Raw genomic sequence first — 15,376 nt, 5'->3', positions numbered from 1 at the left:
TTTGGAATCTACTCATATAAACGCAATTAAGATTTACTTTTAAAATCTGAAAAGCTTTGAGAGAGCAATAAGGTTATTGTTTAGAAAGTAAAAAATCAAGATATCATATACACAAATGGCATTTACTATCAAGAACAGCAATTTAAATGTCCTTACATGAACTTGATAAATAGTGTCAGATAAGACATTACAACATAAAAAGGAGAAGTAAATTACATTTGATACATGATATTGACATGTGCATTCTTCGCCCAATCAATATGTCGTGTTTATAGCACTTTGTCAATAATGCCTCCTAGCTCTTATTGAAACAGAAGTGTCCCTGGTGTCCTCAAAGAAGTTCGTGCGAAACAGTAAGATTCTAATTCTATATTTATTTATTGATATTTGTATAATTTTTAATTTTTTATTGATAATTCCGATTTTTCAGTTTGTTTATTTATTGATTTTTTTTATTCACTGAAAATTTTACATTTTTTTTTATTGAATTACCTTTAATTTTTTTAATAATAATTGAATAATTTTGAAATAGTATTTTTATAATTGCTTTTTTCGGAAGCTGGATCCATAAAGATAAATATGACCATTGTCGGTTTTAAACAGTAAGAATGCTAAATGATAAAATGAAATCATGTGTTTTACACAACGAGTTTTAAAATATATAGTCATATAACTATATCAGTTAATTCAGCATATTTAAAGCACTTCATTTAAATAAAAAATCAGTTTTGTTTGTGTCAAGATGTACAAGTGCTTGTAATATACGAATATAAGATGTAACATTTGGCAACCCTGTCTAATTACTCTAAAAGTGACAAAGTAGAAGCGATGTGTTTTAGTTTACGTTAAAATTGCTTTATGGTATGTTTTAGATATGTAAATATAATTCAAACACTATTAGGTTTAATTTTCAGTGTTATGTCTGTATAATTATAATGAAGCAATTTAATCTTTCAAATTGAAAAGACCCGAAACTGAATTCTATGTAACGACTTTAACATTCATTTTCGAGTTCACGGCAAAAGTAACAGGCTTTAAGAAAGCTAAACTTAGTCAATATGGACACATCTGTTTATCTCGTAATAAGTACTGGTGATTTAAAAGTAATTCGGTCATGTCGCAAATTCACTGGACTCTCCATCTTGAAATCACGTGATATTTGTTGAAGTATCAATGATTTAAAATTACTATAGCTTTTTATTGATATTCAAAATCTTTATTTCGCGCGAAAAGTATAAATATATATACAAAAAGAAATATAATTCACCAAACATATTTTTAACATAATTGCACTCAAAAAAACTTATTGATTTACTAAACTTCAACTTTTATTTGATCACTCAGACACAATACATACGTGTAACAAGAGGAATACAATATTTACATATTTACAAACAATACAAAACAATGGTGGGTGTAACAAAGGAAAACACATACAAAATACATTTTTAACCAAATAATTTTACAAAATGTTCTTAAGTTTAATAATAAAAAGTGTTAGACTTTTTAACACTTTTACATTACTTAGTGACAATAAGCCTATCATTTTTTGATAACATTGATATATAGTGAAGTAAATATAGGAATAAAGAAGGCTTAGTTTGATGTGACGTTTTGGTGTTACATATTTAGACTAGTGACGTCTGAGTAAATTAACCAAATGAGAATTACAATTATATCCATAGCACAAAACGTGTTTATAATGGCAAACAAAATCCGGTGACAAATATAAATATCGAGGAAAGGAAAACCAAATAATGACCTCACGAATGGAATATATTCGCGGTCATCTGTGACACATATATTCCATTATGGTCAGCCAAATCATACTACATGTAAAGTCCTTAAATTTTTAAGATACGTCTTCAGCTTTTCCATTCAGAACCTTGTTTAGACAACTGCCATGAAAGCGAAAATCATTTTCAAGAAAATCATGTTAGTATTTACGTGTATCAATTTCGTACAGCATTGCTTTTTATTATTATTATTATTAAATAATGAAAAATAGGGGTCACGGGCATTATTTTCTTGAAAAATCCGAAATTTTCCTATCAAATTCCTTATTAATGGGATTTTCTAAATCTTTCAGATAAACTTAACGCCACTTAGTTTTTTGAAAGTTTCAAATTTCAATGTTTAGAAGTTTCAGTTTTATATTGAATGATACTGGTAAAATAATTTTAAACAAAAAAATATTTTTGCAATATAACATAACCAAAAGGGATGCTCAGAAAAAGATGCACCTCTGAAGATACCCGATCTATCTTTATAAAAGATACACCTCTGAAGATACCCGATCTACCTTTATAAAAGATACACCTCTGAAGATACCCGATCTACCTTTATAAAAGAATCATAGTATTATTAGAAGACATTTTGGGAGTCTTTACTAATTGTTCTCTTCTGAAACAGAAAAAATCAAATTATATGAATACATACGATGTTTTAACTATTGTTACATTTTGATTTTGCCACAAAGATAAATCATATATTTTTCTAGATGACATACATATTGTTGTTACACAGTCTGTGAAACGCTGTTAACCAAAACAAAAGACCTTCTTGTACCTTCTCTGGTATTGGTTTCCTTTTTTTTTATAGTCTTTAAACTTTACTATAAAGCATTTATTTAACAAGCTTTGTAAATATACAAATAGATGATTTATACTTATTTTATATAAATTGACATGAATGACAGTTGTTTATTTATGTCTTGTTGTTTTTACGTGAATGAAACAATCTGTCTTCTGTAAATATACATAGTCATATGATTGTTAGAAATTACTTATCGGAATATAACCGCACCAACCGACTCCACGTAAGGGAAATTACCAGCATTTCAGTTGAAAGAAAATAAATAGAAATATAAACTTACATGAAATAATTTTCAACGAAAGTTTTTCAGTTCAATCGGTAAGGTTATTTTTCGTTATCATTTTAGAAGTTTAAGATAATTAATATTTCAAATTATGATTACATGAGATCAACCGATGAACATATTTTTTTTAAAGTGATTCTGTAAATTAACAATATCAATAACTGATACGGTGGCATGTAAATGGCAAATTGGATATCAACTCCAACTTCTGATTATACTATGAAGGTATATCGATTATACTATGAAGGTATATCGATTATACTATGAAGGTATATCGATTATACTATGAAGGTATATCGAATCTAAACTTTCGGAAACACAAATGAGTTGGTATAGAGAAAAAACAAAAAACAAAAAAGTAGTGGAAATGGGGATATTTTCTTGTTAATTCGACCTGTTGATACTGTTTATAATGCTTTTTTGTCATTTTTTATTTATACGGATCTTGTCTGTACACCAGCTTTGATTATTTGTAATATCTTCACTTATTCTTACAACATTTGTATAAACTTCAAGATTATAAAAAAACCGGTTTTTTTCTAAAGTGAACATTGATTGGTTAAATATTTCTCAGTCATGTCCTGTTTTTGAATTTGTTTGTTAGCTTTTTGGTCATTAATGTTTGTCTCTAATATTTAATTAACTGTGCATTTGTATTCAGATATCGCAGATCAAATTTATTCGTTCATTGTTTAATCATACGTTTTTTGATTGAGTTAAGTCTGCCAATTGATATTTTATCGTATGTTTTTCTTTGTTGTGATGTTATGCTATTGTTTCAGAAAAAGGGAGAAGGTTTGGATCCATTAAAACGTTTAATCCCGCTGCAAATGTTTGCACCTGTCCTAAGTCAGGAATCTGATGTACAGTAGTTGTCGTTTGTTTATGTAATATATACGTGTTTCTCGTTTCTCGTTTTGTTTATATAGATTAGACCGTTGGTTTTCCCGTTTGAATGGTTTTACACTAGTAATTTTGGGGCCCTTTATAGCTTGTTGTTCGGTGTGAGCTAAGGCTCCGTGTTGAAGGCCGTACTTTAACCTATAATGGTTTACTTTTTAAATTGTTATTTGTATGGAGAGTTGTCTCATTGGCACTCACACCACATCTTCCTATATCTATATAAACAAAGAATTGAGAGAATTTACGAAACCCTAAGATTTTCAGAGTTTAACTTTCTAAAGCAAAATATACGAATGATATTAACGTGTAATATTAGTTTTTAAACTGAAATTACAGGTGATTGAATCATATTTAACGTTTAAAGAATTCTTGTCTAGCGTGAAAGGTTTTCTTAGTATCAATTTTTTTAAAGCAATATATTTTTCCAACCAGAAAAAAAGTAAAATTACAAAAATACTGAACTTAGAGGAAAATCAATTCGGAAAGTCCATTATCACATGGCAAAATCAAATAACAAAACGCATCAAAAACGAATGGACAAGAACTGTCATATACCAAGTTAGAAAAAAAATTCATTGATTTATGATATGTTATTGGTATTTTTAGTTCTATTTCGACAAGATACACATAAAAACCTTATTATAAATATTTTATTTGAAATCCAAATAACTCGCAAATTTTCTCCTGAACATGATGACCGAAGTACATCGTAAATGTAATTCGTTTGTACATGTTGTCTACAAATTTCAACCATCATAGACCATTATAACTAAAATTTAAAAAAATGTCCTTTGAGTGACTTGGAATATATTAAATTATTAAAAATTCAATTCGGTATTTATAAACCTACAGGTCCCCAATTATACCTTCATTTGCGGTAAAATCGACAGCAGACGGTGATGACGTGTATTTCAAAGTCTCGTGATACATGATGCATTACTTGAACAAAGGAAAAACTAAATTTAAGTTAGATAAAAACTTGATGAATTACTAATTTTACACTTTACAAAACCTACCGATTCGTTAAATGGCAGAACATTACAGGGGATTCGTGCGTTGTTAAATCTTTGATTGAATACCTTTTCCTTTCAGCACTTTACAGATAACAAGTTCCGCTGTCCACTTTAAAACCAAGAAAGTGTTCAGGATTTTTAATTCCGAAAGTGGCAACAAGAAAGACAATCAGAAGACAAGAATTTGACAACATATGGTACAACAACTGAAGAAAATGAAATTTATAATTTTACTCTGTTTTATCGTTTCTACAGCAGGTATGTATTAACAATAGTCAATCAACTATAAGTACAGTTGCTTAGTATTAGCACTGTTGTTTAGTATTAGTACAGTTGATTATATTTTTAGCTCTTTTCAAGATATTGTTATGCATAAATATCTCTATCTGTATAAACCGTAGTCGCCATTTTCTAAAAGTTATATTGGAGTATTAATGAATGATAAATAATGATGAAGTGTTAGTATACTCGGTCGAAATGTTATAATTATTTTAAATATTGAAAAAATATACTTAAAAAAGTTATACTAGTATATAAAAGGTTTACGCAATAGCTTTAAGTTCCGTAATCTACAATTTTCCGTTTTTAATAAAGATTATACATATAGGAAAAATACTATTATGTTTCTAAATGAAAGAATTTGAAAAAAACTGATTTTAGAAGTTGGCTGTTATGAAATGTTTTCCAGCCAGGTTAATATTCGAACACACCGATACGTGTTGCGCAAAGGTATGCGAACAAACATCTTCGCGCTAACCAGTCAAAAATTGCATTACCTGAATGGCACTTCATCTAAATCTGTGGAACTAATTGTAGCTAAGGGTGCTCTCCATTAACTTCATGTTGATGAAATATTTCAATCCATATTTCATATACCCCAATCCATACAACCACTATAAGACAAAGCTGAATGATGACGACTTTGCAGTATAATTCCAACTTCACGTTCACTGGTGAAATTCCTTTCCTACCTTTTCCATTTTCAACTCTTATCAGGTTTGCTTAAATTTTGCAAATATTTAATCAACAAGCTCCCTTACACGTCGTGCCCGTATCCATTACCATTTTCCATCATACTATAAATGTATATATGTAGGACTCTAAAGTGCGATGGTTCTCTAAAGTGCAATGGTCAGGCTAAAGTGCGATGGTCTACGCTAAAGTACGATGGTGTCTCACGCTAAAGTGAGAGAGAGAGAGAGAGCATACATGATTGATATCCATGGGAATACTATTTTGTCCTCAGCCGACAAAGCACGGTCAGGTTTAAATTCAGTCATTGACATTTGGTTTTAAAGGTGTTAATACATTATTTGTAATTTATCTTCCGGTGTGTTAAATTTTTTGTTTGTATTAACGACTGATCACGTCATAATACATAGTACGTTTTTACCTCTATATTTTCCCCGTACCATCGCACTTTAGCGTATGGAAGCATCGTACTTTAGCATAGACCATCTCACTTTAGCGTGAACATCGTACATTAGCGTCCCCATCGCACTTTAGAGTCCTACATATATATATATATATATATATTTAAATGTATTCTTGTATTGTATAGTAAGTTTGACCCTAACCTTAGACTTCAAATCAAAAGAGCCTCCCTCTTCATTATCTCGTTATATGATCATATATCTCATCCTCTTTACAACCCCATGTACAATATTTGATTAAGCATCTGGAAACATCTGATTTAGCGTCTGGAAACATCTTTTCTGCAAACATTTCTGTCGGTTAAGTATCGTTGACCTTGGCCGTAAATATATTGAGCTCAACATCAATAGGGATATTCTCATCAATCTATGTAACAATTTATCAAATTAAGGTTACTTTCACACATTTTGTATTTAATTTAGTACCCTGAAACTTCTTTTTGCACAAATGTTTGTCTATTATATGATAACTACGAAATTGACGTTTGACATGGTGACCTCGAAACCAGTAAAGATCTTCCTCTGATAATGTATGACCATGTATCAAAGTTAGATTGCAATTTCCGATTGGTTTATTTAATTTAAGCATATTTATTTATAGTGGATTTGCAAACAAATTATTGAAACTTATATTAATCCCTTTCCATTTTGCTGGTGCGAATCACGCTGCCTTGTAGCGGCATTAGTCTTTTCTTTTTCGAAATTAACAAGGGTGTCTTTTACATGCAACAGCTATGGCTCTCTCATAACACGGGTCAGCCATTTATCGTTCCCTTCCGACGGACTATCATCGTTTGTCAAGACCATACTCGCAAATACGATTGGTTATTGACTTGATATAGCATCCGCAAACCACCTTAAAATGACAAAGATTAGAGTTCAATACATTTTTTATAAATTTATTTATAGAATTCAAATGTTTTATGGGTTAACCTCTACATGGACCCAAAAGTAAATAGAAATACAAGGGAAGTTAAAAAATCAAATTAAAATAACAATCAGAAAAATAAGACCTATGCTAATGGAGTATAGTAGTGTGAACCGTCAGGCAAAATAAGTTATCAACAATATAAGTTAACTAGAGGCTCTCAAGAGCCTGTATCGCTCACCTGACTTTTCTTGGGTTTTTGTAATTATATAAAAAAAGATAAAATTTGGCTACAAAGTAACAACACTTGGTCAGCACCTCAAAAGGAAAGGAACAAACATGTTTGGTTTCATTCAATTCAGTGGTTCTCTAAAAGACGAAATTTGTATGTATCTTCCATAGGGTCCTATGTTAAACTAAGTCCCCCGCTGGCGGCCATCTTGGATGATGGATCGGCTACAAAGTAACAACACTTGGTCAGCACCTCATAAGGAACATTCATGCCATGTTTGGTTTCATTCCATTCAGTGGTTCTCTAGAAGAAGTTCAAAATGTAAAAAAGTTAACGACGACGACGGACGACGGACGCCAAGTGATGAGAAACGCTCACGTGGCCCTTCGGGCCAGGTGAGCTAAAAATTAGATCTGTAAATAAGTCATAAGAGCTACAAATAAGTCAACCATAAGAGCTACAAATAAGTCAACCATAAGAGCTACAAATAAGTCAACCATAAGAGCTACAAATAAGGCAGTCATAAGAGCTACAAATATGTTAATCATTAGAGCTACAAATAAGTCAATCATAAGAGCTACAAATAAGTCAATCCTAAGAGCTACAAATAAGTCAAGGTCAATAATAAAAAGAAATACAAAAATAATCAATGCGAATAGAAAGAATAATTAAAGCAAATACAGGGAATAAAAAAAAATTAATGAAAAGTATGTTAAATGGAAAAAATATGATTGAAATAATCTTATTACATGTATATCCTTTTTACAGCCCAACAACAAAATCAAAGACAAACGACAGGTTTTGGCGGAGGAAGACCAGGCGGCGGTACAACTACCTTCGGTGGTGCTGGTGGTGCAGGTGCTGGTGGTGGAACACAAAGAGGTTTTGCAGGAGCTGGTGCTGGACCATTCGGGGGTTTTGGACCACCAGGTGCACAATTTGGTGGCGGTCCAGGTGGACCTTTTGGATTTCCGGGTGGTCGACCGGGTGGTCCTCCGGGTTCCCCATTTGGATTTGGTGGACCTCCAGGTTTTGGAGCCCCTCCACCCGGATTTGGTGGTAGACCAGGTGGACAGTTCGGAGGCTTTGGAGGTCCAGGCGGCAGACCAGGCGGCAGACCAGGTGGCCAGTTTAATCCATTTGGGGGTGCACCGGGTGGACAAGGAGGACAATTTGGAAATGGAGCTGGTACACTAGGAGCGTTTGGTGGAGATGGAGGAGCTGGAAACTCATTAGTTGGCACAGCATTTGGAACTGGAACACCAGGAACAACAGGAACAAACACTCAAACAGGCACTCAAACAGGCACTCAACCAAGCACTCAAACAGGCGCTACAGGTGGAGCCAATACATTGACCGGGTTTGGACAACAAGGTGGTGGTGCTGGACAAGGTGGTTTCCCCGGAGGGTCACCTTTTGGTGGACAACAATTTGGACTTCCGCCGTTCGGTGGAATGAATGGACCCCCACCGCCATTTGGACAATTTGGTGGTCCTGGTATGAATCCATTTGGTGGTGGTGGCGCTGGTATGAATCCATTTGGTGGTGGCGGCGCTGGTATGAATCCATTTGGTGGTGCTGGCGCTGGTATGAATCCATTTGGTGGTGCCGGCGCTGGTATGAATCCATTTGGTGGAGGGGCACCAACAGGACAGTTTGGAGGCGGAGCAGGTGCAGGTGCAGGACAGTTTGGAGGCGGGGCAGGTCTTGGACAATTTGGAGGTGCAACACCTACAGGACAGTTTGGAGGTGGGGCAGGTCTTGGACAATTTGGAGGTGCAACACCTACAGGACAGTTTGGAGGTGGGGCAGGTCTTGGACAATTTGGAGGTGCGACACCCACAGGACAGTTTGGAGGTGGGTCAACCACAGGGCAATTCGGAGCTGGAAATGCACTAGGAAATACTGGCGGAGCTGGGGCAGGGCTTGGATTTGGAAATGGCCTTAATGTGGGAACTTTACCATCAACAGGTCTGTTTACAGAATTAGGTCAAGGTTCCACGTTAATTGACCCAGTAACGGGTAACAGAGTACGACCCCTGACAAATGATGTAGCCAATAATGCTATTGCAACACGAAGAGGGCAAACAGGTTTGTCGTCAGTAATTACATCTAAGATGATAGTTGTAAAATGGCTAAGACTTGAAGAAAGGATTAAAGAGATATACTTACTTTTGAATTAGAAATATTAAGAATATTGAAAAATATAGCTTTAGGCTTTGTTACATATTTAAGCTGGAAAAAATATATTTTATTATCTCATACATTCAAATATTTTGTAAAGCTTTTGTCAACTCAACTCTAACACGTTTAGCATTATAATGCAATTAATGCTGCAAACTATATTCAAAATTGCTTTATGTTTTTTTTTTATATCGTAGCTACTAATACGCATTGTATTTATGTATTCCACCTTTAGTTGCATGTATGTATCATCATAGCTTATGTGTTAGCTTTATGTTGCGTAGCTTTACATAATTAGACTATATTTATAGCACTCAGGCGAGGCGGTAGAGATCCAAGGCAGGGTGTTACAGTGCAGAGAACAAGAGTATTCCCAAGGCAATTTACAAGTAGGCTATTGGTGGTGGTAAATGCCTGGTTACATTACAACCGCCTAGAGCACGTCTTCCCCTTTTTTGGTGCTTAATGGTTTTTTTTCAGTAATTGATATTTAAAATTATGTTTTCTAATTTGATATGTTCTTTCTCTTAATAGTATTCATAAATCTTATAATAACAATTGTTTATACATACTGCCATTAGTCGGCTTTGGTCTGGCACATTTTAAGCACTATTCATCCATAAATCATAGAATTTAAAACATGTAGAAAGTATCAACTCAAATAATGTCAGCAATTTTAAATGTTCAAACCTCAGTAGCTTAAAATTTGACAGTTTTTTTTTTATAATCTGCTGTTATTATCATTATTATTATTGTTAGATCTTATGGATAAGAGAAAGAACAAATAAAATAAGTGAGAATGAATTGCAAAATTAAAGAATTTAAGATTTAAAAAAAAAAAAATAAACGCCAAAGAAAATAGGTGGTAAATGCTCCAAGTGCTTGTTGGTAACAAAATACATTTGAATAAAGATATTGATATTTAAAATGTGCAATTTTGCTTATCTTTAGTTTTTGTAAGAATCACATGTTAAATGTTATGCACTTCTGATGGTATTTCCGTCTACAACTGAAAGTTACCTAATTTTGTTTGCTATATTTTTTTAATCAATGTAATGATCTAACCTTTTCAAATTTTGATTATTATTTTTGTGCTTATTCGGATATTTTGAAATAAGAATTTTGTTTGCAAGCATGAAGAAGAATTTCTGTTTATTAGCAATTTTATTAAAACAATATGCGTACACCGGTGAAACTATTTCCTTTACAACATTGAATAAACATGACCTTTGCCGTTTCTTGTTAGCAAATACTAAATCTCTGGCTTTATTACACAACGACCATTCAATTTTTGGTAGGGATAGCTTCTTATCTGGACAAACACTATTTTTGTAAGTGGCATACAGGAACGAAAATATTATTTTTCAAAACGCTTTGTCGTATTTATTTCCCAACCTATATCCTTTTTGTATTCCCTATTTTTTTCTCGAAACATTTAGAATCAAACCATTCATATGAAACAAAACCCAAAAGATGAATGGTCGTTGTTAAAAGACCTATAGAAACCTTTGTAAAAATCTAATTCAAACCATTCGTATGAAACAAAATCCAAAAGATGAATGTTCGTTGTTATAAGACCAATAGAAACCTTTGTAAAAAGTCTAATTAAAAGTTTGAAATAATTATTTTTCTACGACAATATGTTCAAGTAAAGTTAGGTTAATATGGTTAAGAAATTATGAAGGATCTGCTCAAAGATAAAACTTTAAACTGACATCTTAAACGTAGAATTTATGTGGATAAATAAAATAAAAAAATATATTTTAATGCATGAGTAGCTTCTTCGCATAGTGGCTTATTAATTATCAAGCATAGTATGATACTAGTCATCATTTTTTCCCGCATGCGTACCTTCCTATTTTTTGCAGTTCTCCATTTACTCGCCTAACTGTTTTGCTAAATATATTCATTGCTTTGCTTGTTGCTTATAGCCACATTTATTTTCTAGATAGAAGACGAGTTTTAGCCACACGGCGGCGGAATGCTTTAAGAACACGTAAGAATATAAACTGCTGCTTCAATTGTAACATCAGCTGTAAACTATCTTGTAGAATGACACTCAATAAAACGATCTCTGCTTTCTGCAAATGAACTGATATTTAAGTACCGTAATTACTCTTCTTAATCCTGCCCTTTGATATCAGCAATGCTTTATGTAATATGTGCAATATATCATTAGCATTCTTTGTTTGCATGAGAAAAAATACAATTCCAAAATACAGTAAAACCAGAATATAAAGGTCACCATTGTGTTCAAAGAAAACTGACATTATGATACAGATGACATTTCGATTGTGGTCCTAAATGCATAAGTACATGTATTAAGGACAACGGACAAGTTAATTTATGTGACCTTTATATCAGGTTTAACTGTATACGAATTCGATCAATCTAAATAAAAACTACTGCAATCATAATGCACCATGCATTTCTTTTAATTGTTTAGTCTTGCAGGTTCCAATATACAACTCTCATATATATGTATATATTTTATCTTTCAGGAACAGGCGCTGGCACCGGAGCAGGTCAGTGAACTTATCATTTAATTTCATAGCATGCACTTACTAACATCTCAAATACCCCCGAATAACATTTTACTATGATTCCAGAAACTAAAGCTTTATGTAAAAAAATAAGAGATGAAATAGATTTTTCTGTCAATATATCATCTTTTAAAGATAATTTTTTGAGGCTACAGTTGCTAGGTTTCTGGAATTATAACACACCCTGCAAACCTTTGTATTAATGCCTACCTCATATAGGTTCATCACTGGTCATCTGAATTAGGAGAATTTAAAATTGTGGGGGGGGGGGGGGATCTATATGGAACAAATTTAATAAAATATTTAGTTTCCCCAAAAAACGATATACTTATAAAATAACATAGTCCAAACAACTATGATATGAAACGAAATATGTTTTAAAAAGTTTACTGATTGTTTTGTTTACATTTTTTTTAAACAATAATGGCGTACAATCAATTTATTCTGGCGTCGATGTTAAATTTCATATTCAATATAATGTCAATAATGACAATGATTCCTATTGCCCAGGAATGTTGATAAAATGGCATTCCATTTCAAGCAATATACAGCAAGTGCGGATATTAATTACATGCATTTACCAGAATTGGAATTCGTATTCTATGATGGCCAAATAAAACCCCAAAAACAGATATAATAAACAACAGTGTGATACATAACGCATTGTTTTTGATGACAATGTGAACCAAATAAAATGAACCTATGGTTGGTGATACCAGTCATGGAGACATTGTTCATAATTCAAATATAAATTAGTCATACAATGAAGCCATTGTTCATGATACCAAAGTTAAGAAATGCCTTATGGATGTTGTGTGTTCGTTATCCAAACATCATTGTTTATCACAAATCCCTGGCCATAAGACGACTTTTTTTTTTTACAAAATTATTCTAAAATAAAACATTGTCGAACAAAGCCTTTTTAGTTTGTTATTTGGTGAACTTGGTGTTTTTGATAGATTTGATCAATTCATTCTCAAATGATTTACACATTCGGGGTAAATTGGAATACCAAAAAATACCGAACTCCAAGGAAATTCTTAACGGAAAATCCCTAAGCAAACAGATTTAGAGTTTGCCATGGTTTTGTCGCTAACTCTGCGTTGATTCCAATATTTCTCTTGAATAATTGTGTCGTGTAGTTGCTGTCTGATTGGCACATATACAGCATTTCCTTTTATTCATAATTATATATAATTACAGGATTTCTATTCCCAACAAACTCACTTTCAATGAGTACAGGTTAGACTTATTATGTAGTTGACTAGAACTTGCTTTCTAGAACATAAAATTAGAACTGCAACTTAATCAATATAGCAAGTTGGCAAAGAAATTATTGAATACATCATTTCAGCGAAGAAATTAAAACATTAAAGCAAGTAAGAGAAGAAATAAATTCAATATATTTGATATTTCCTGATCAGTTCTATTTAACTCAGAGAGCTTTAAATGAAGTATAGTATAAACTTTTTAAATGAAGATTGAATACATACATTATTCTGCATTACCTTGCTTTTCCTTTATCTATTTATCTATATATCTATATCCTGGAACTCATGTTCTTGTCCTTGGATTATTATATTTCCAGCTTCTTTTGCTTGTATAGCCGATATGCATTATTGTCTGCTTTTTAACTCTAAGGCTCTTCTTTGCTTTTCTTTACTTTCTCTTTTGAATTCATAATGCATATGCTTCCATTGAAGTTGACCTTGCAAATTTTGCTAACTTTGGCCAACCTGAGATCTTTCCAGCGGGAATTGCGATGCAAGGAGATAATACTGCACCTACAGGACTTCAAAACATAATGGGGCTTTCAGAGTTTGGTTTGCCAGAAAATAGTGGACTTTCTTCCAATTCAGACACGACATCTTTTTTCCCTGCAAATAGCGTAAGTGCACAAGGCGATTCGTTTGATCCTTCGAATTTCGGAATAGGAAGACACCAAGAAAATGCTTTGGGTCAAGATGCTGGAATAGTTCAAAGAGAACCTACTGGTATGTTATCGAATACAAATTCCGATGGATTTGGACCAAGTAATGCCTTGGGAACGTTTACACAGATGATGACACCAGGTTAGGATTAAGTTGTTCTTCAAATGTAGTTTTTGAAATTTTACATTTGATTGTTTTAGGTTACTATTCCTTAAAATTAAGAACAGATAAGAATCATTATTCATTTTTTTACACTATTCCATTAACAAAACTTCAATAAAGAACAATTAAGAATCGAAATGCAAATTCTTTTCTAAAGTTGATTGTTTAATATTTCGCCAAAAATGGAATATTTTCTATTTGATTTTGATATTTATAAGAAAGAGGTAAACCGACAGCATTTTTTTTTTTTATGGCAGAGAGAAATAATTTAAATATGTCCAGTAGGACATTTACTGAATGGAGTCGAATATCCAACAATCCACAAGAAGATGCAGAGTGTATGTCTTTATTGAATTCGTAGAATAGAGTGTAGAGTATTTTAGGACGGGCATGTAGCGCACACAAAAGTGATGACAGACAGTCAAATTCAATCTAAAGTATTTTTTCTTCTATTTTTCATTTCTTAATAAGAATAATCAGTTCATTATTTTTTAAGAACTTTTCTATATCTTTCAAAGTCCATTAAAGTCAAAGTTTTTCATATTTTATCTATAGAAAATAACGATAAAAAATCTATATAAATTTGATATTCTCAAGTGAATAATTTGTTTTGAAACAGAATGGACTGTGACGCTTACAAATCTAGCATAGGACAGAATGACACAAGGAAAAATGATGAATATAGTTCAGCGTGATCATTCATAGTTATAAGACTTGTAGATGCATATACATTATGGATATAATATGTATTAGACTTTTTGAATTAGCTACTGCGTTGAAACAACAAATATTTATAAGCTTTTCTTTTGAAAATCATTGTATTTAACATAACAGGGAATTTTGCGTATATTTATAACGCTTTGCTTATACAACTTATGAGATTGATAATACAATATATATTGTGCTTAAACGCAAATTTGATACGTTGCGTCTTAAACTAGCAACATGTGCAGTGCTTATGGGTGCAAACCGGGAAATGGTTGCTTTTTGCTGTTTGAAATGTCTGCATCAGTTTCGATTCCTAACTGTATCAAATACAGTGTGCCTCTATCTGTTAATTCAAAAACTTTCATTTATAATTTGTCAGAATTCATAGGAAAATAATTTCAGAAATTTTATTTAAATTAAAAACATTAACTGTTTAAAGATAAAGTTTTGAATCTTAATCATGATTTTGCATGATTTTAATTGACTTTTTAAAAGCTACTTTCCAATTTTGTTCGAAAACC

The 15,376-nt window shown here is 32.4% G+C and overlaps 1 protein-coding gene across 12 annotated transcripts in view; it reads left to right on the top strand.

Annotated features, from left to right (window-relative positions):
- Positions 1–238: 238 nt before the first annotated feature.
- Positions 239–15,376, top strand: part of LOC139513069 (uncharacterized) — a 28,750-nt gene continuing 13,612 nt past the window's right edge. The window contains exons 1-7 of one of the 12 annotated variants that reach the window (XM_071301198.1): positions 239–353; positions 4,874–5,052; positions 8,096–9,418; positions 9,823–9,900; positions 11,460–11,507; positions 12,013–12,036; positions 13,258–13,296. In XM_071301198.1, the coding sequence (XP_071157299.1) occupies positions 4,989–5,052; positions 8,096–9,418; positions 9,823–9,900; positions 11,460–11,507; positions 12,013–12,036; positions 13,258–13,296 (1,576 nt within the window). In that variant the 5' untranslated portion in view covers positions 239–353; positions 4,874–4,988. Of the gene's footprint in view, positions 354–2,788; positions 2,914–4,695; positions 5,053–8,095; positions 9,419–9,822; positions 9,901–11,459; positions 11,508–12,012; positions 12,037–13,257; positions 13,297–15,376 lie in introns of those variants that run through there. The other 11 variants (XM_071301202.1, XM_071301205.1, XM_071301199.1 and 8 more) reach the window with 11 other exon arrangements.

Source organism: Mytilus edulis, chromosome 2 (genome assembly GCF_963676685.1).
Source record: "Mytilus edulis chromosome 2, xbMytEdul2.2, whole genome shotgun sequence".
Lineage (NCBI taxonomy): Eukaryota > Metazoa > Mollusca > Bivalvia > Mytilida > Mytilidae > Mytilus > Mytilus edulis.
This window is presented reverse-complemented; position numbering and strand designations above follow the sequence as displayed.